The sequence below is a fragment of the Castor canadensis genome, chromosome 15, assembly GCF_047511655.1.
Source record: "Castor canadensis chromosome 15, mCasCan1.hap1v2, whole genome shotgun sequence".
NCBI classification, from domain to species: domain Eukaryota; kingdom Metazoa; phylum Chordata; class Mammalia; order Rodentia; family Castoridae; genus Castor; species Castor canadensis.
The window spans coordinates 4,305,089-4,319,062 of NC_133400.1; the positions used below are offsets into that span (position 1 = coordinate 4,305,089).

General features: G+C 52.6%; 1 protein-coding gene across 1 annotated transcript; it reads right to left on the minus strand.

Annotated features, from left to right (window-relative positions):
- Nucleotides 1–7,483: 7,483 nt before the first annotated feature.
- On the minus strand, nt 7,484–12,400 carry Adad2 (adenosine deaminase domain containing 2). Its single transcript, XM_020168379.2, has 10 exons — nt 11,929–12,400; nt 9,673–9,813; nt 9,303–9,350; nt 9,092–9,217; nt 8,855–9,005; nt 8,609–8,776; nt 8,292–8,521; nt 7,954–8,197; nt 7,685–7,805; nt 7,484–7,588 (listed from the first exon to the last, which is right to left on the minus strand). Exons 1-10 carry the CDS (start codon nt 12,398–12,400, stop codon nt 7,484–7,486), a joined length of 1,806 nt encoding a protein of 601 aa, XP_020023968.2.
- Nucleotides 12,401–13,974: the final 1,574 nt, after the last annotated feature.

Sequence of the window (13,974 nt, forward strand, 5' to 3'; positions counted from 1 at the left end):
CCTGGGAAGATTCTGTGCTGCAGCCTGAAGCAGCTGTGTGTGGCACTGGCAAAGTGTTGGCACAAGAAGCCCACCCCGCTGTCAATCAACTGACAGATGGATAAACAAACCGGGTCTATCCATACAGCCATAAGGAGTGAGGCACTAATCCCTGCTACTTCTGGAATGGATCTCAAAAACACTATTGTATGTGAAAAAAAATGTTAGTCACAAAGGTTATATTTTGAACACCTGCATTTATGTGAAATGCCCAGAATAGGTGAATCCACAGAGAGAAAGTAGCTGAGTGGCTGTCAGGCACTGGGGGAGAGGGAACAGAGAGAGGCTATTAATGGGTACAGGGTGACAGAATGTTCCTGAAGTCAAGAGCGGTGACAGTTGCACACCTTTGAGAACATACTAAAAACTATTGAATTGTGCCCTTTTAAAGGGCGAATTTTATAGCGTATGAAACATACCTAAATAAATAAAGAGGTGGAAGAAGAAGAGAAGGAAAGAATCAGGTCTGTGGCTTCGCCCAGATGGGGTCAGGCCAGGTCATGGTCACAGATGGACAGGGCAGGACAAGACCTCAGTGGCACTCCAGCAGCGTGTGAAGTCATCTAAGGCTCCATCGTAACAGGGAGACATTGCGGGTTCCACACATGGGACGTGCAGAGAAGGGTCCTTGAATCCCACGTGTCACCAACTTAGCCACATTGACGGCTTTTCAAACCCCTTGCTTTTTGAGACCAGGTTTGCTACATAGCCCATACTAGCCTTGAACTTGCAATTCTCTGCCTCAGCAATTCCAGCCCCCCCCACCACCACTTGCTGCCCAAGTGTTGGGATTGCACTACCGCACCAGGCAGCATCTTGTTTTTAAAAAGCCCAAAGGAGTTGGAACGTTAAAGCCGCACGAAAACCTGCACGTGGATATTCATAGCAGTTGTGTTCATAGTCGTCAAACCTGGAGGCAGCTGGGATGCCCTCCAGCTGGTGAGTGAGAAGTCAATAATGCTCCATCTGACAATGGGGGATTGCTGAGACTGGCGAAGCTCTAGGGAGGCCTCCAAAGGGGGGAAGCCTCTACCTGTCCCTTGGATACTTGGTTGGTGACGTTGTCACACACACACAAAAAAATAGGACACATCAAGGTAGAGACGAAGGAAGTTTGTTAGAAAAGCAAAGCAAAGGACAGGACAGTGCACATCAGACATGGGTGCGGCACACCTGAGAAGAGGTGTACTGAGTGATCTACCATCAGGGGTGTTTGTGGTGGAAAGGTAGGCTGGGTTTTGGCTCAAATTATCCTTAGAATAAGTGCTCCCCTTGCTCTGGACACCTGAGCATTCAACCATTCTTGCTGTCACACTGTTTTGACATTTTTGGTGGAGTCCAGAGATACCAAGCCTGATCAATTTCCTAAATTCAGGTCACTGTGACAGATGTCAGAGCATCCCTTTAAGCAAAGGCTGGGTATCACTGGATGCTCCTTTTAAGCCAGGTGACCTTCCTTAAGGTAGTTTTTTCCTTCTTTACAAACACTTCTGTGACCAAAGGAGTCATTTTATCAAGTGTTTCCTGCCAGGATAAGTGTCTAAGCTATTCTTGCTCAGTGTCCAGAGTGTAGTGATCATCTGGGCATTTGGGCAGGGGACAGGGGGCAGGGTCAGGGGAGAATAGGCTCCTTCTCACTGCTGCAGCTGAGTGAGGAGTGAAGCTCAAGCAAGGCAAGTAGTGCCCTGTACCCATCCCTCATGCAGTGCTCACCTCTGAGTCCCTGGCTGCTGTTCCTTGTGCCTTGGCTTCCCTGATCTACCCTGCCTCAGCACTACAAGGAAATGAGCCACCAAACACGAAAAGACACAGCAGAGCCTTGAATGCATATTGCTAAGGGGATGGGAGGGAGAGGGGGCGTTTGGGAAATCACTGAATGTTCTGCTCAATTTTTCTGTGACCCTAAAACTGCTCTAAAATATGTCTTAAAAAAAAAAAGGCCCCAGTCTTTGAGGGTCCCCCATGTGTGAGGCCTGAGACAAGACTTTATGCTTGGCGGAGTGGCTCAAGTGGTAGAGTGCCTGCCTAGCAAGTGGGAGGCCCTTAGTTCAAACCCCAGTTTCACCCCCCCCAAAAAATTATGCTCCTTATTTCATTCCATCCACCAAACAACTGTGTGAGGGAGACATGTGTTCCTCAGTTTGCAAATAAGGACCACAGGCACTGAAAGTCATCATCCCAAGTTTCCCCAAAAGTTGGGTCTGCAGGTTCCAGGTCTGCCCTCTTGTTACCAAACCACTGCTATGCACCTTGAAGCTGTCCTTTGTCCTTTCTGATGGACCTGGGTGGGTGAAGAAACTGCAGTGAATTTGCTACATCTGGCTCCTCTTCCTCCAGGCTGGTGGCTGCCCATGTTTCAGCCTTCCCCAGAAGGGAGCTGGGAGCTGGAATCCCGGTCAGGAAGATGTGCAGGAGAGACAGGGCAGTGCCAGGTCAGCCACAAATGCCTCCTACATGTTCTCTATGCTGTCCAGCCCCCGCCTGCTGCCCAATGTGAAAGGTTCCTCTAAAAATGCCCCATAGCCCAAACTAAGGTTAGGGTCAGCCAGCTATGTCAGGCCTGCAGCCTGATTTTGCAAATAAAGTTTTAATGAAACACAGCTAGGCCCACTGACTCAGGTAGTGTCTACAGCAGCCTTTGCACAGCTATAGCAGAGTTGAGTAGCAAACAGAGACTGTGTGGCCCACAGGCTGGAAGCGTTTACTCTTAGACACTTTACAGAAGAGCATGACGCTGTCCTGAGATCCACCTGCTGCCCCCACACACAGGGAGCAAGGGGTGCCACCTGCACCGCTGACTGAAGCCCAAGGACATTTGTACACATCAGGCATCTGGCTCCTCCAGCCACCATGCTTAGGGACCATGTGGCTCCTGGGAAAACCAGCATCAGAGCCCACAGGGGTCTTGTTCTTGTTCCCGTGCCCGCCCTGGCCTGCAGTCCTGGCAGTGCTGAGAGTCTTTGGCCACCTGGCTCATCTGCCTCAAGAGGCAAGTCTGCTCCCACAGTGCATTAGGAAGCACATTGCTGCTGGCCCTCTAGCTAAGACCCCCCCCCAAGCAAAGTGCATTAGCACATACCCTGGTTCACACAGAACCACAACCTCCCAAGCCCCACCCAGGTCCTTACTCCTTGTCTTCCCGCGCCCACACCTGCTGCAGGCAGTGGACTGTTTGCTTTGTGTAAAGACCTTGGGATGGGTTGTCCTTTTATAAATGCCTGGAGACTTCCACAGTATTCACACACCACATTTTGGTTAGCCATTCATTGGTCAGTAGGCGCTTGGCCTGTTTCCTCTTTGGGGATGCTATGTGGCTGCCATACATTTTTGTATGGATATGTTGTACTCTGTCAGGAATTGCTGGGTCTTATGGTAATTCTACATTTAGCAATTTCCCACAGTGGCTACATTGTTTCACACGGCCAGCAGCAGGGTGAGAAGGTTCTGCATTCTGCTTGCTGCTCTTTTTCACTGGAGCCTGCTGTGGACTGGGTGGTACTTCCTGCAGGTTTGGATTTGCGTTTCCCTGGTGGTTAGCTACCAACAGCATCTCTGCACCACTTCTTGGCCATTCAAGGTCTTGGGAGAAATGTTTATTCAGACCCTTTGCTCACTAATGGTGTTGTCTGTCATTGATTGGTAAGAGGTTTTTATATATTGTAAATACAAGCCCCTTATCAGATAGATGACTTGCAAATACATTCCCCAGTCTGAGCATTTACTTTCCTGACCCTCTGAAGCACAAAGGCTTTTCATGTCTGTGGAGTACCTCTTCTTTTTTTTTTTTTTCTTTCAAAGCTTCACCTAGCTCAAGGCCATGAAGTTCTACTGTCATAACCCTGATGTTAGGTCTAGGCACAGATTCCAGCTAACTTTTCTGTATGGGACATAAGGACCCATCCTCATTCAACTCTGTGTGCCTACCCTATATATATATATATATTTTTTTAAATATCTTTTAAAACCATATTTTATGTATTTAAATGCTGATTTCACCCTGGGCCGTGGAGCAGGCTGACAATTCACAGAACAGGACCTTTGCTTCTACTCAAGGGAACTTCTCTGTTTTGTGAATTGGGAGCTTTTTCACAAGGGAACTTTTCAATATGTCTTCAAGTCCTGTTTTGGAAGTTTCTGCACTTCTGTAAGGAGACCCTGCAGTTTGTTTCCTGTCCACCCAGCACTTGTCTGTTGGGTACCTCCATGCAGGAGACCCAAGAGGGGGCCTGACAAAAGCCACTGCCCCCTGAAGCCTGCAGTCTGCATGTTTGTGACTAACTCTTGCCTGCCAGGTGGGTAAACTGAGGACTGGCTTCCCAGGTGCCACTTCCACTCACTGTCCTCCACCCCAAGAGGACTATGCTGGGGCAGCAGGGTGCAAAGGGTGCCCAGGGTCCAGCAAAGCTTCTGGGAGCCCAGGGCTGTGGAGGATGGAAGCTAGAAGTGGGGGGAGGCACTCCAAGGGAGCAGCATAGAGTGAGCCAGCTAGATTCCATCACTTCCTAATTTAAATATGCTACAGTTGGCAACTTCCCCCAGGGGATTAGCCAAAAAGACATGAACAGACTCTCCATTCAAAAGTGGCATTCACCATCACCCTGCAATAATAAATAGCTGAGTCAAAGGAACCAGGCGAATAATGCCGAGAGACAGACGGCGGGAGGAGATTGGACAGGCAGATAGATGCAGCTAGGACAAATAGTACTTGTTTGGCAGAACACAGCAGTTAATGTCATTTTAAATAACTTGTTTACCTGGGGATAATGTGATTAATGAGCACCATGGGCTCGGGCTGTAAAACAAGCCAAAATGGCTGGTGCACTTCTGGACCTGGCTGAAGTCACCATCTCAGTACAAATAGTCAATCGATTTCATTATCTCCCGGGATAAACAATGTGTAATAAAAGTGGACTAATTAATAGGCTTGGGTGTTTCAGAAACCCCTTTGCATCCCTGAAAAATTATACCCATGGAAAGTGATTATTTCAGAGGTACTTGATTTGCTTGAACAGTACTTATTTAAAAGTAAACAGTGGAGCTGTTTTCTCATTAAACAAGGAATCAGTGCTTACCAGCTTTTGCCTGCCTCATACCCTTCCCTCAGCCCCTGTGTGCTCCTGAATCCTCGCTCCCCTCTTTTGGTGTTCCTTCCACTGATTCTCCTTTCCTGCCCTCCCTTTGGCCATTTGTTCACCCTGCTATCCCTGACAGACCTATGATTCCTTCCAGAACTGGCTCTTTCTGACTTACAGCAGTCGGGAGAGGGCAGAGCAGGGACAGCTAGGCCAGGAAGGAACTCAGCCATCACATACCCCAGTCCTCCTTTTGTAAGTCAGCAAATTGGGCTAGGAAGGGTTGAGTTTCTCCCCAGGTAACCAGAGGGAACCCAGCAGCTGCCCTGGGCAGCAACTGAGATAGGAGAGCTCAGGTCAGGTGTTCTTCCAGAAGGCTTCCAGCCTCACCCTGCAGTTTCCACCTGCATGCTGTGATGGTCACATGCATTGTGCAGAGGTGGCAGAAGGTTGAATTTAGCAGCCTGTGGAGAGCTGTCAGCTGGACTAGCTGGGCCTGCTGGGCCCTCACCCTCTCCCACTCCTGATTTCCCCCACATGAGCAGCGGTAGCAAAAGGGAGAGCAGGCCCTGGACAAGCCAAGGGAGCAGCTGCCGGAACAGATCTGTTGGGCAGGGTCTCCAACCATAGGGTAGTGGTTCCAGGATCCCCGAGAATACCAAAATCCAGGGACACTCAAGTCCCATGTATAAAATGGCACAGAATTTACATCAAATGTATCCTGTGTACTTTAAATCCTCCCAGGTTACGCACAAGACTGGATGTGATGTCAATGCTATTCAAGTAGCTGTTCCAATGCACTGTTCCAGGAATGACAAGAGGGCAAAGTTCATACTAGTTCAGAACTAGTATTTTTTAGTATTGTCAACCCACCACTGTTGACTAGGGATATGGGACCCGTGTGTACAAAGGCTGCTGCACCACTCTGGGGGAGCCTACCAGTGTGCATGGGGCCAGATGGCAGGCCACAGCCACACCCCCAGTGGCAGGGACAGCTGGAGGGAAGGACTCAGTCTCCAGGTTCCTATATCAAGACCAGCCTGGCCCAGTACAGGAGCTCGGGAGGGGGCTGTCTGCATTAGTTGAAGTTCTCAGGGAAACAGACTGACTGGACACAGACACAGAAGCAGGTATTATAAGGGAGGAGTCCTACCTTCTTGCTGTCTGAACGCCAAAGGCCCAGGAAAGCTGGTGACATACAGTCCAAACCCAAAGGTCTAAGAAGCAGGAGACTGAAAGTGAAAGTCCTGGTTGGAGCATCAGGGCCTGAGAACCAGGAGCTCTGATGTCCTCACTTGGTCCTCAGTGGACTGGGTGGTTCTGGCCCACACTGGGGAGAACCATCTCCCTCACCCACCTACTGATTCAAACACTGCTATCTGCTGGAAATGCCTCAGGCACACCAAGGAAGTGTGGGGATGTCCAGTTTAATTTTATGTGTCCCAGTCCAGTTGACACATAAAATTAAATCATACATCCTTGGCCTGCTCTCCAAGGCACATCTATGATGGCAGCTGTGGTGCTGACCCCTGAAACTACTGGGGATGTGGGAAGCCTTGAACCATGGTCTCGAGTCACGGGGCCAATCCTGGGTCCCCAGATGTCAAAGCTGTGGTGCCCAATACAAGGTACTGGGTCTGCAGAGCATGCACTCCGCCCACTCTGCCACACCAGAGGGACGGGAGGAAGGTGCATAGAGAAGCAGTGGCACTGTCCCTCTCCACCATGGGGGCGGGAAGGCTCCAGTAGTCAGAGGACCTTCCCAGTCTCAACAGCCACCTGCAGGGAGCAAGGACTGCGGTGTCCACCACCGCCCTGTGCCCTCCGACCCAGGTGCTCACCCGGACATCCTCCTTAGGTCAGCACAGCTGAAGTCTCCAACCAGTCATCATGGGCTGTGCCTTCCCAGTGCCACTCCAGGACCAAACCCTGGAGTGGGGATCTGGAGCCTCCACATGGAGGGAGGATCTGGAGCCTCCACATGGAGGGAAGGGACACAGCTTCCATAGCACACAGACAGGAGGGCTGGGGGTCAGGTCAATAATTCTGAAGAAGATCCAGGTGAGGGCCCAGCACATGCCAAATGGGGCAATGGGCTCTCCTCACAAACACACCAGCTCCCGGTTACTCCCAACACACACACACACACACACACACACACACACACACACACACACACACACACAAAAACAAACACAAACCACAAGAAACTGCTTCTTTATTCAAGCTGACATGCAACAGCCCCCAGCACTCAAACACTTCAGGGGAACCCCCCCCAGTCTTCATCTTGCACCCCCCTCCCCCAGATCCCAGTGGGCCTCCCTGTGATAGGGGCCAACTTGCTGGGGACCTCTGGCCTCTGGCAGCAGGGCTCAGTTCCTGAACTTGCCCACAAGTGGCTTTGAGGGCCAAGCTCCCAGGCCCTGCTTGTCCAAAAGGAGAGACAGCTGCTGACGAGCCTCCTGGTAGGGTCCGGCCTGGAGGGAGACAGCAGGGGTGGAGGGGGTGAGCAAGGCCACGTGCTAGGGATGGGAGGACCTGGAAAAGGGGTCATGGAGGGAGAATGGACCAACCTTGGCAGCCTCATAGGTCTGCAGGGCCAGGAGGTGTGGCTTCCCCAGAGCACGGGCAACCTGGCGAAAGGCCCCCAGAAAGGCAGCCTTACAGAGGCGTGAAGGAGGCCCAAGGGCAGCGCTGGGATGGATAAGAGACACAGAGAGATCAGAGGGCAAGGACAAACCTGCTGGCCTGCCCCACCATTCAGTCTTTCATGCCGATCACAGGCAGGATCCCCTGCCACCAAGCCCTCTCACCAGCCTAGCCCCAGAGGACCCCTTCTCACTTGGCCTTTACACGCCCGGTGGCCACATCCACAACTTCAATGTCAGGGTCTCCCAGGCTCCAGTTGAGGCTGAGACCCTGGCAGGTGCTGGGGACAGGGCTGGAGGGGGCCACTGGGGGCCCTGAAAACAGGTGTAGGTTGGTGCGGACGTAAGGAGGGGGCAGGCACGACCCCAAGGCACTGTCTAGGCTGGGCCGGGCATGAATGACCCTTCTCAGTGTAGGGGGGTCATGGCAGGGGTCAGCTGTGGGGAAGAAGGCACAGGGCATGGCCTGAGTCTCCTCCACACTCCATATCCCCACCCACAGCCCACTCCCACTGATCCCCTGGTTCCTTACCCAGGACGAGGCTGGTGGCATAGAGTGGTGGCAGGAAGTGAGCAAGCAGTGCACCACCCAGCCCCAGCACAGCCCAGCGCGCCAGTTTGTCACTGGCTGACAGGCAGCCCACGTGGGTGTCGCGGAGGGCAGGGGCCACATAGGACACCGGCTTCAGCTGCCCACAGACGTGGGCCTGCAGGCGGAAGGCCGGGTTATTCAGAACACTGTCCTCCGAGGACAACGGCAGGCTGGGGGAGCACAACAGGGACCCAGAGTGAGCGGCACTCTTTTGACCTTGGTCCCCCCGACCAGACAGTTTGGGGAGCCCCACATACTAGACATCGTGGGCCGCTCCCTTGGGAGTGTTGCTGACGTACAGGTGCAAGAAGATCTGGGGCTTGAGGGCAAAGGGGGGTCCGGGCCCAGGCTGGGGGACCAACACGGACCGCTCCTTGCCCTTGGGACCTCCCTGAGTGGCTAGCAGGAGCTGCCGGAAGAAGAACCTGAGAGCAACAGGCAGAGAGGGGCTGGGGCCATTGTCCTGGCTCTGCTGCAACACAGCCCACCTGCCTGCCCCTCACCTCAGCAGGGCCCTGCGGGCAATGACCAGACCATGGCAGTCATGAAGCTGCCGGCCTGAGAACTCCAGCCAGCCAGCACAGCTGCCGTTGCCTGTCCCCAGTGCCACCAGCTCATAGGTCTCCTTGGTGTGGCCCCTGGAGCCTGGGATCTCTGTGCATGGAGGGCAAAAAAGGGTCAGTGGTAGACAAGGGCCTAAGGAGGCCAGCAGAGGTGGGCAGAGACAGCGCAATCCCTACCCCTCTCCAGGATGACTGCAGCCACAGTCCCCTTGCAGGCCTGGTATGGCGAGTCCTCATCCAGCAGGCGATCCAACCCGGCACTGACGACAGCCGCACAGCGCTGCTCGTGGGTCAGGATGTTCTCTGCACAAGGGCCAGAGGGCTTCAGTGGCACCCAAAGCCATGCCTCTCCCCTCAGTGCTGGGGCTTAGGCCAAGAGCCCACTTACCTACACTCGGGGAGGTGAGTGGAAGCGGGCTGGGGGTCCCAGGGGGCTCTGAAAGACAGGCAAGGGGAGCCTGTTCCCATGGCTGCTGGGTCTACTCTCCCAACCTCTGGGATGCCAAGAAGGCAAGGAGACAAAGGTTCCACCTTCCAGACCTAGAAGAGCCCACGAGCTGCTCTCTAGTGGTCCCTTCCTCCAGGGTTGGCAGAACTTCAAAGTACATCAAAGCAGGGTCAGCACTCTTCTCCAGGCAGATGTCCAGACAGTCCTTGCTGCAACCCGCGCTCACCCACACATACCCCAGAGCCACTTCAGCACCCCCACAAAAAGCTGCAAACCTTGATCTCTTTTGCCCCAGCTGGGGCTCAGGTACCTGGGCTCTCTAGCTGACTCTTGATGTAGCGGAGGGCAGAGAGTGCCGCCTGCTGTTTGGCCTCTGTCTTGCTGCTTGCGGTGCCTACAGGGCAGACCACCCCATCCAGTTCCACGCACGTAGAGAAGGGAAAACAGGGACCTGGGAAGGAGGGGAGGAGGAAGGAGCCCCAGGCCCTTTCTAGAAGGGGAAGACCACACCTAGCCACCCCGCCCCTTCTCAGCTGTGGGAAGACAGCCTCTCTTACCTAGGCTTCCTGCTGACACCTGACACGGAAGACATCCCGAATAACATGGAGACCCCAGCCCCTCCCTAAGTGGGGACTCCATTTACACTAAGCACCCCATGTGTCCTTGCACTCTGTGCCCCATAATCAACTCAGCCAGTTCTCGCCAGCCCCCTCTGAAACAGGTGTGGGTGGCTCTACTGCACAGGTGAGGTGCAGAAAGAATAGGTGGTTGACACAGGTGAGGCAGGACCCAGATCCTAACCATCTCCAGAGCCACGCTACACTGTTCTCGGGATGAAGGCCCTTGAGCGCACAGGATGGCTTCCTGCCTGCCAGGAGACATGAACTTTTCTTTTCTCTTCTCCTCCAGGGACCCTACATTTGAAAGGTTTTTCTAGTCACTGCAATCATTTCGGGTGTTACTTATATCACAGAAGAGACAAATGAAAATTCTAGAACTGGGATCACCTGGTCAAGGGTAGGAACTGATTTAAATTCACAATGCTCATTCTAGTCATTTCTCAGTAGGACTGCCCTTTTGGAAGGGAACCTGCCTTAGCACTCAGCATTAGCACTGAGATGCACCCCTAAAAAGGCACCAAAAGCAGTGAGTGTAGATGCATGGAGAAGCAATGTCAGCAGTCATAGCAATAACCAAATCTAGCAAAATCATGGATGGGTGCTAAAACCACAAGGTGACACTACAATGAAGGCAGAGTATTGCCTTCACACACCTGCTGATGGGACACACTGCCAAAAATGTGACGTCACTCTGATAATGCAGGGCATGAATCCAATCCTAAGAAGACCCTGTCCAAGTTGGAAGGACAGTGTACAAGATGACCGGCCCTAACTCTTCAAAACATCAATGTCACGTAAGACGAAGAACGATGTTTCAGACAAAAGGAGATTAAAGAGGTGTGACAGGCCAGGGGTGGTGTCAACACATCGGTAATCCCAGCACTTAGATGGCTGAAGCAAGAGGATTGCTAGCTTGAGGCCAGCCTGGGCTATGTGTGAGACCCTGTCTGAGAGAAGAGGAAGGGAGAGTTGGAAAGGGGGGGAAGAGCAGAAGGGAGAGAGGCAGAGAGAGAGAGAACAAGGGGGGGAGGTGCCAGCTGATTGTAATGTCATACTGGGATGGAAAAAAATAGCAAATGGTAATTAGATGATGGAACCATATCAGTACTGAATCTCCAGAATTTGACCATCCTACTTCATAAGGGATGACCCTGTTCTTAAGAAGTACACACTAACGTGTTTAGGGGTAAGGTGCATGTGCCTGCAATCAACCTCCACATTAAAATTCTGCTTGAGTTAGGGGTGGGTGTATTGAGGAAAAGGAAAGGATATAGGGTATGGTGATGGTTAGACATCTGACATGCCTTACTATTTCTCTTACGAATTGTGTTTAATCATGTCTCTGTGTCAGGAGCCACCCCTCCTTCAGGAATCTCCAACACTGGCCTGGCAACCTTAAATACATGTAATTGGCCTTTTAAAAAAAAGTGGTCAGAAAGACCCAGTAGCTTGGAGTATATCCCTTCACCCTCATGGGCAACAGGTGGGTTTTTTGGTTCTGACTTAGGTTTGGTTTTCAGTTTTTTAAGACAGGGTCTCGCTTTGTAACCCAGACCAGACTTGAACTCATGATTCTCCTGTCTCAGCCTCCCAAAGGCTAGGATTACAAGCATGTCCCACCTGCCTCCCAGACCAGGTGGGGATAACGTTGGCCTCACCATGACCTGGCAGATGTCTGGTGGCGCTGGTGCCCTTAAACACAGGCTGCTCACCCTGCTCACTGCCAGGGGAGGGTGTGAGGATGGAGATCATCTACTTGGAAAGGTCCTAGTCTCAGGTGCAGCTCCCCATCCCTCTCCTGATTCACCAGGGCTAACCAGTCATCCACCAGCCTTATGTTCTGGACAGGGAGACCCCTGCTCGCCTCCTCCGGAACCCCCTTCCCTGCCGTGATGACTGGTGACTCCCTCCCACCAGCTGTCCTCAGTCCCAGGCCCCAGGCCTACCTGCTTTCTGGTCCTCGCGGAAGGTGAGGGCGAGGCCCAGCCTGGCCGCACACTGCTCCAGCAAGGCTACGGCCTGGCCAGGCGGCGGGTCTCTGAGCGGCAGGCTCAGCTGCTGGACAGCCGGCGGGAAGTCCCCAGCAGGCCCTGCAGGTGGGACAGAGACCCTCGAGGACCTCCCCACGGCCACCCCAGGGTCTTCCCGAGCCCACACTGCCCCGAGCTGCCCGACTCCAGCGCCTGCCCCCGACCCACCATCCCCTGCCGCTGCCACCGCCTCCAGTGGGGCCTGGGGCTGCTCTCTCCGCTCCCTGTCCTCCTCTGCACCGGGGTCAGGCAGGGGCCCCCAGGTGTCTTGGCCCAGGCTGGCTGAGGGCCTCCAAGGACCCGGGTTGATCTGTAGCGAGGCTGCCAGGCGAGGCTTCCTACGGACGCCATCGTCCGTGCCTGAAGTGGTGCTGGCCAGCGAAGCCATAGCTAGACACGATCTCGTGCTGCCTGCGTCCTTTTACACGCTGACCCGCTCCCACCGCGTGGGAAGCACGTGCCTGACAGCACATGGAGCGCTCCTCCCCTGCCCCAGCACTGACCAATGAGAGCTTGAAGTGCTGTGGGAAAGATAACGCAACCAGCCAATAGGAAGACCAGGCTCCCCGACCTGCGCAGCCCGGATGCAGACTGGTCAGTTGAGCATCCTGGTCAACGTGCAATCGTATGGGCTGGGGCTGGGCGCGCGGGTGCAGTGTGGGAGACGCTGCATCAGCCTTTGGTCTAGGCTTGGGTGGTCCTGGAGAAAGAGGGTCTGGTGGCTTCTGGTCCAGCTTCACACTCTGGTTTCTGCCCCAGGGCACTGCCAAACCAGAGACTGTCAAACCCCTTAAGCTCCTGGGCCCGGGTCCTGGTTGCATGAAGGCCGGTGTTTACACTGTAGCAGCCCCACAGTTTAAAATGTAGCATCTACCTTTTAAACTTCACTGTAGGCCTTTCTGAAGCTAAAAGGGGGTGCTTGCTAGCCAAAAAACTAGCCATTTGGCATCCTGGCATTCCCCAACAAAGGATTTTTGAGTTGGCTTCTGAGTAAACTACAAAATGGACTAGCTAAGTGGTTTAAGTGCTAGAACACCTGCCTAGCAAGTGCAAGGCCTTGAGTACCGCCAAAAAAATAAATAAGCCATCAGTTCTTTAAGGAAAAGGGCTAGAAATGAAGGGAGATAGGAAAAATAGGATGAAGCCAGCGACGAGGACAATTTCCATAAGTTCTGCTATGGAATGCGTGTTTGCTTGAAGGAGACCGCAAATTAATTCTGAGTCCTACCATAACTGGGATAGGTAGCCAGTTACTCAGTTTCATGTCTGTTGGGGCAGTGGCTCCTGGTGCTGCTGCTTTGTATTCAGCCCTGACAGTGCTGATGGAGATGTGTCAGTGTGCAGACTGGGACATCGGAGCAGTTGGTGGAAAGAGTGAACTTTTGTCTTCGGAAGAGCAGTTGTGGTGGCCTGGATAGATTCAATACATTTCAAGGATCGATGTCAAGAATAACAATCCTAGGGAGGTCACATAGGAGAGAGGGAGGGTAAAAGAAGGAAGTTAAGAAGGTGAATATGGTTGATGGACTTTCTAAAGAAGAATGAATATAGAATTTTTAAACCTGTTCAAATCACCATAAGAAGTGAACTAACTTAGGAGACACATAGAGGGAACGAACCAATTCGAGTTATAATACATATATACATTGAAATGTCACAGTGAAATACCCTGTATAGCTATCTTGAACAGAGAACAGAAATGTTTCCAAAACAGAGCACAGGAATGTAAATCAGGCCCTGTCTGGGGGGTTGGTAGCAGTGGGAGGGGGAGGATATAAGGAAAGAGTGAAGGAGGGTGAATGTGGTGGAAATACTCATGTACATAATGGAAAAAAATGAGATCTGTTGAAATTATTCTGGGAATGGGAGTAGAGGGGAAAAGGAGAATGATGAAGGGGTTGAATTCACTATGACATATTGCAAGAACTTTTGTAAATGTCACATTGTACCCCTGTACAACAA

Coding starts and splice junctions, on each gene's coding strand:
- Adad2 (XM_020168379.2), bottom strand. CDS start 12,400: ATGGCTTCGCTGGCCAGCACCACTTCAGGCACGGACGATGGCGTCCGT. Junction 9,814..11,928: donor CCGCGAGGACCAGAAAGCAG/GTAGGCCTGGGG, acceptor CCTCCTTCCCAG/GTCCCTGTTTTCCCTTCTCT. Junction 9,218..9,302: donor ACTCACCTCCCCGAGTGTAG/GTAAGTGGGCTC, acceptor GCCCTTGTGCAG/AGAACATCCTGACCCACGAG.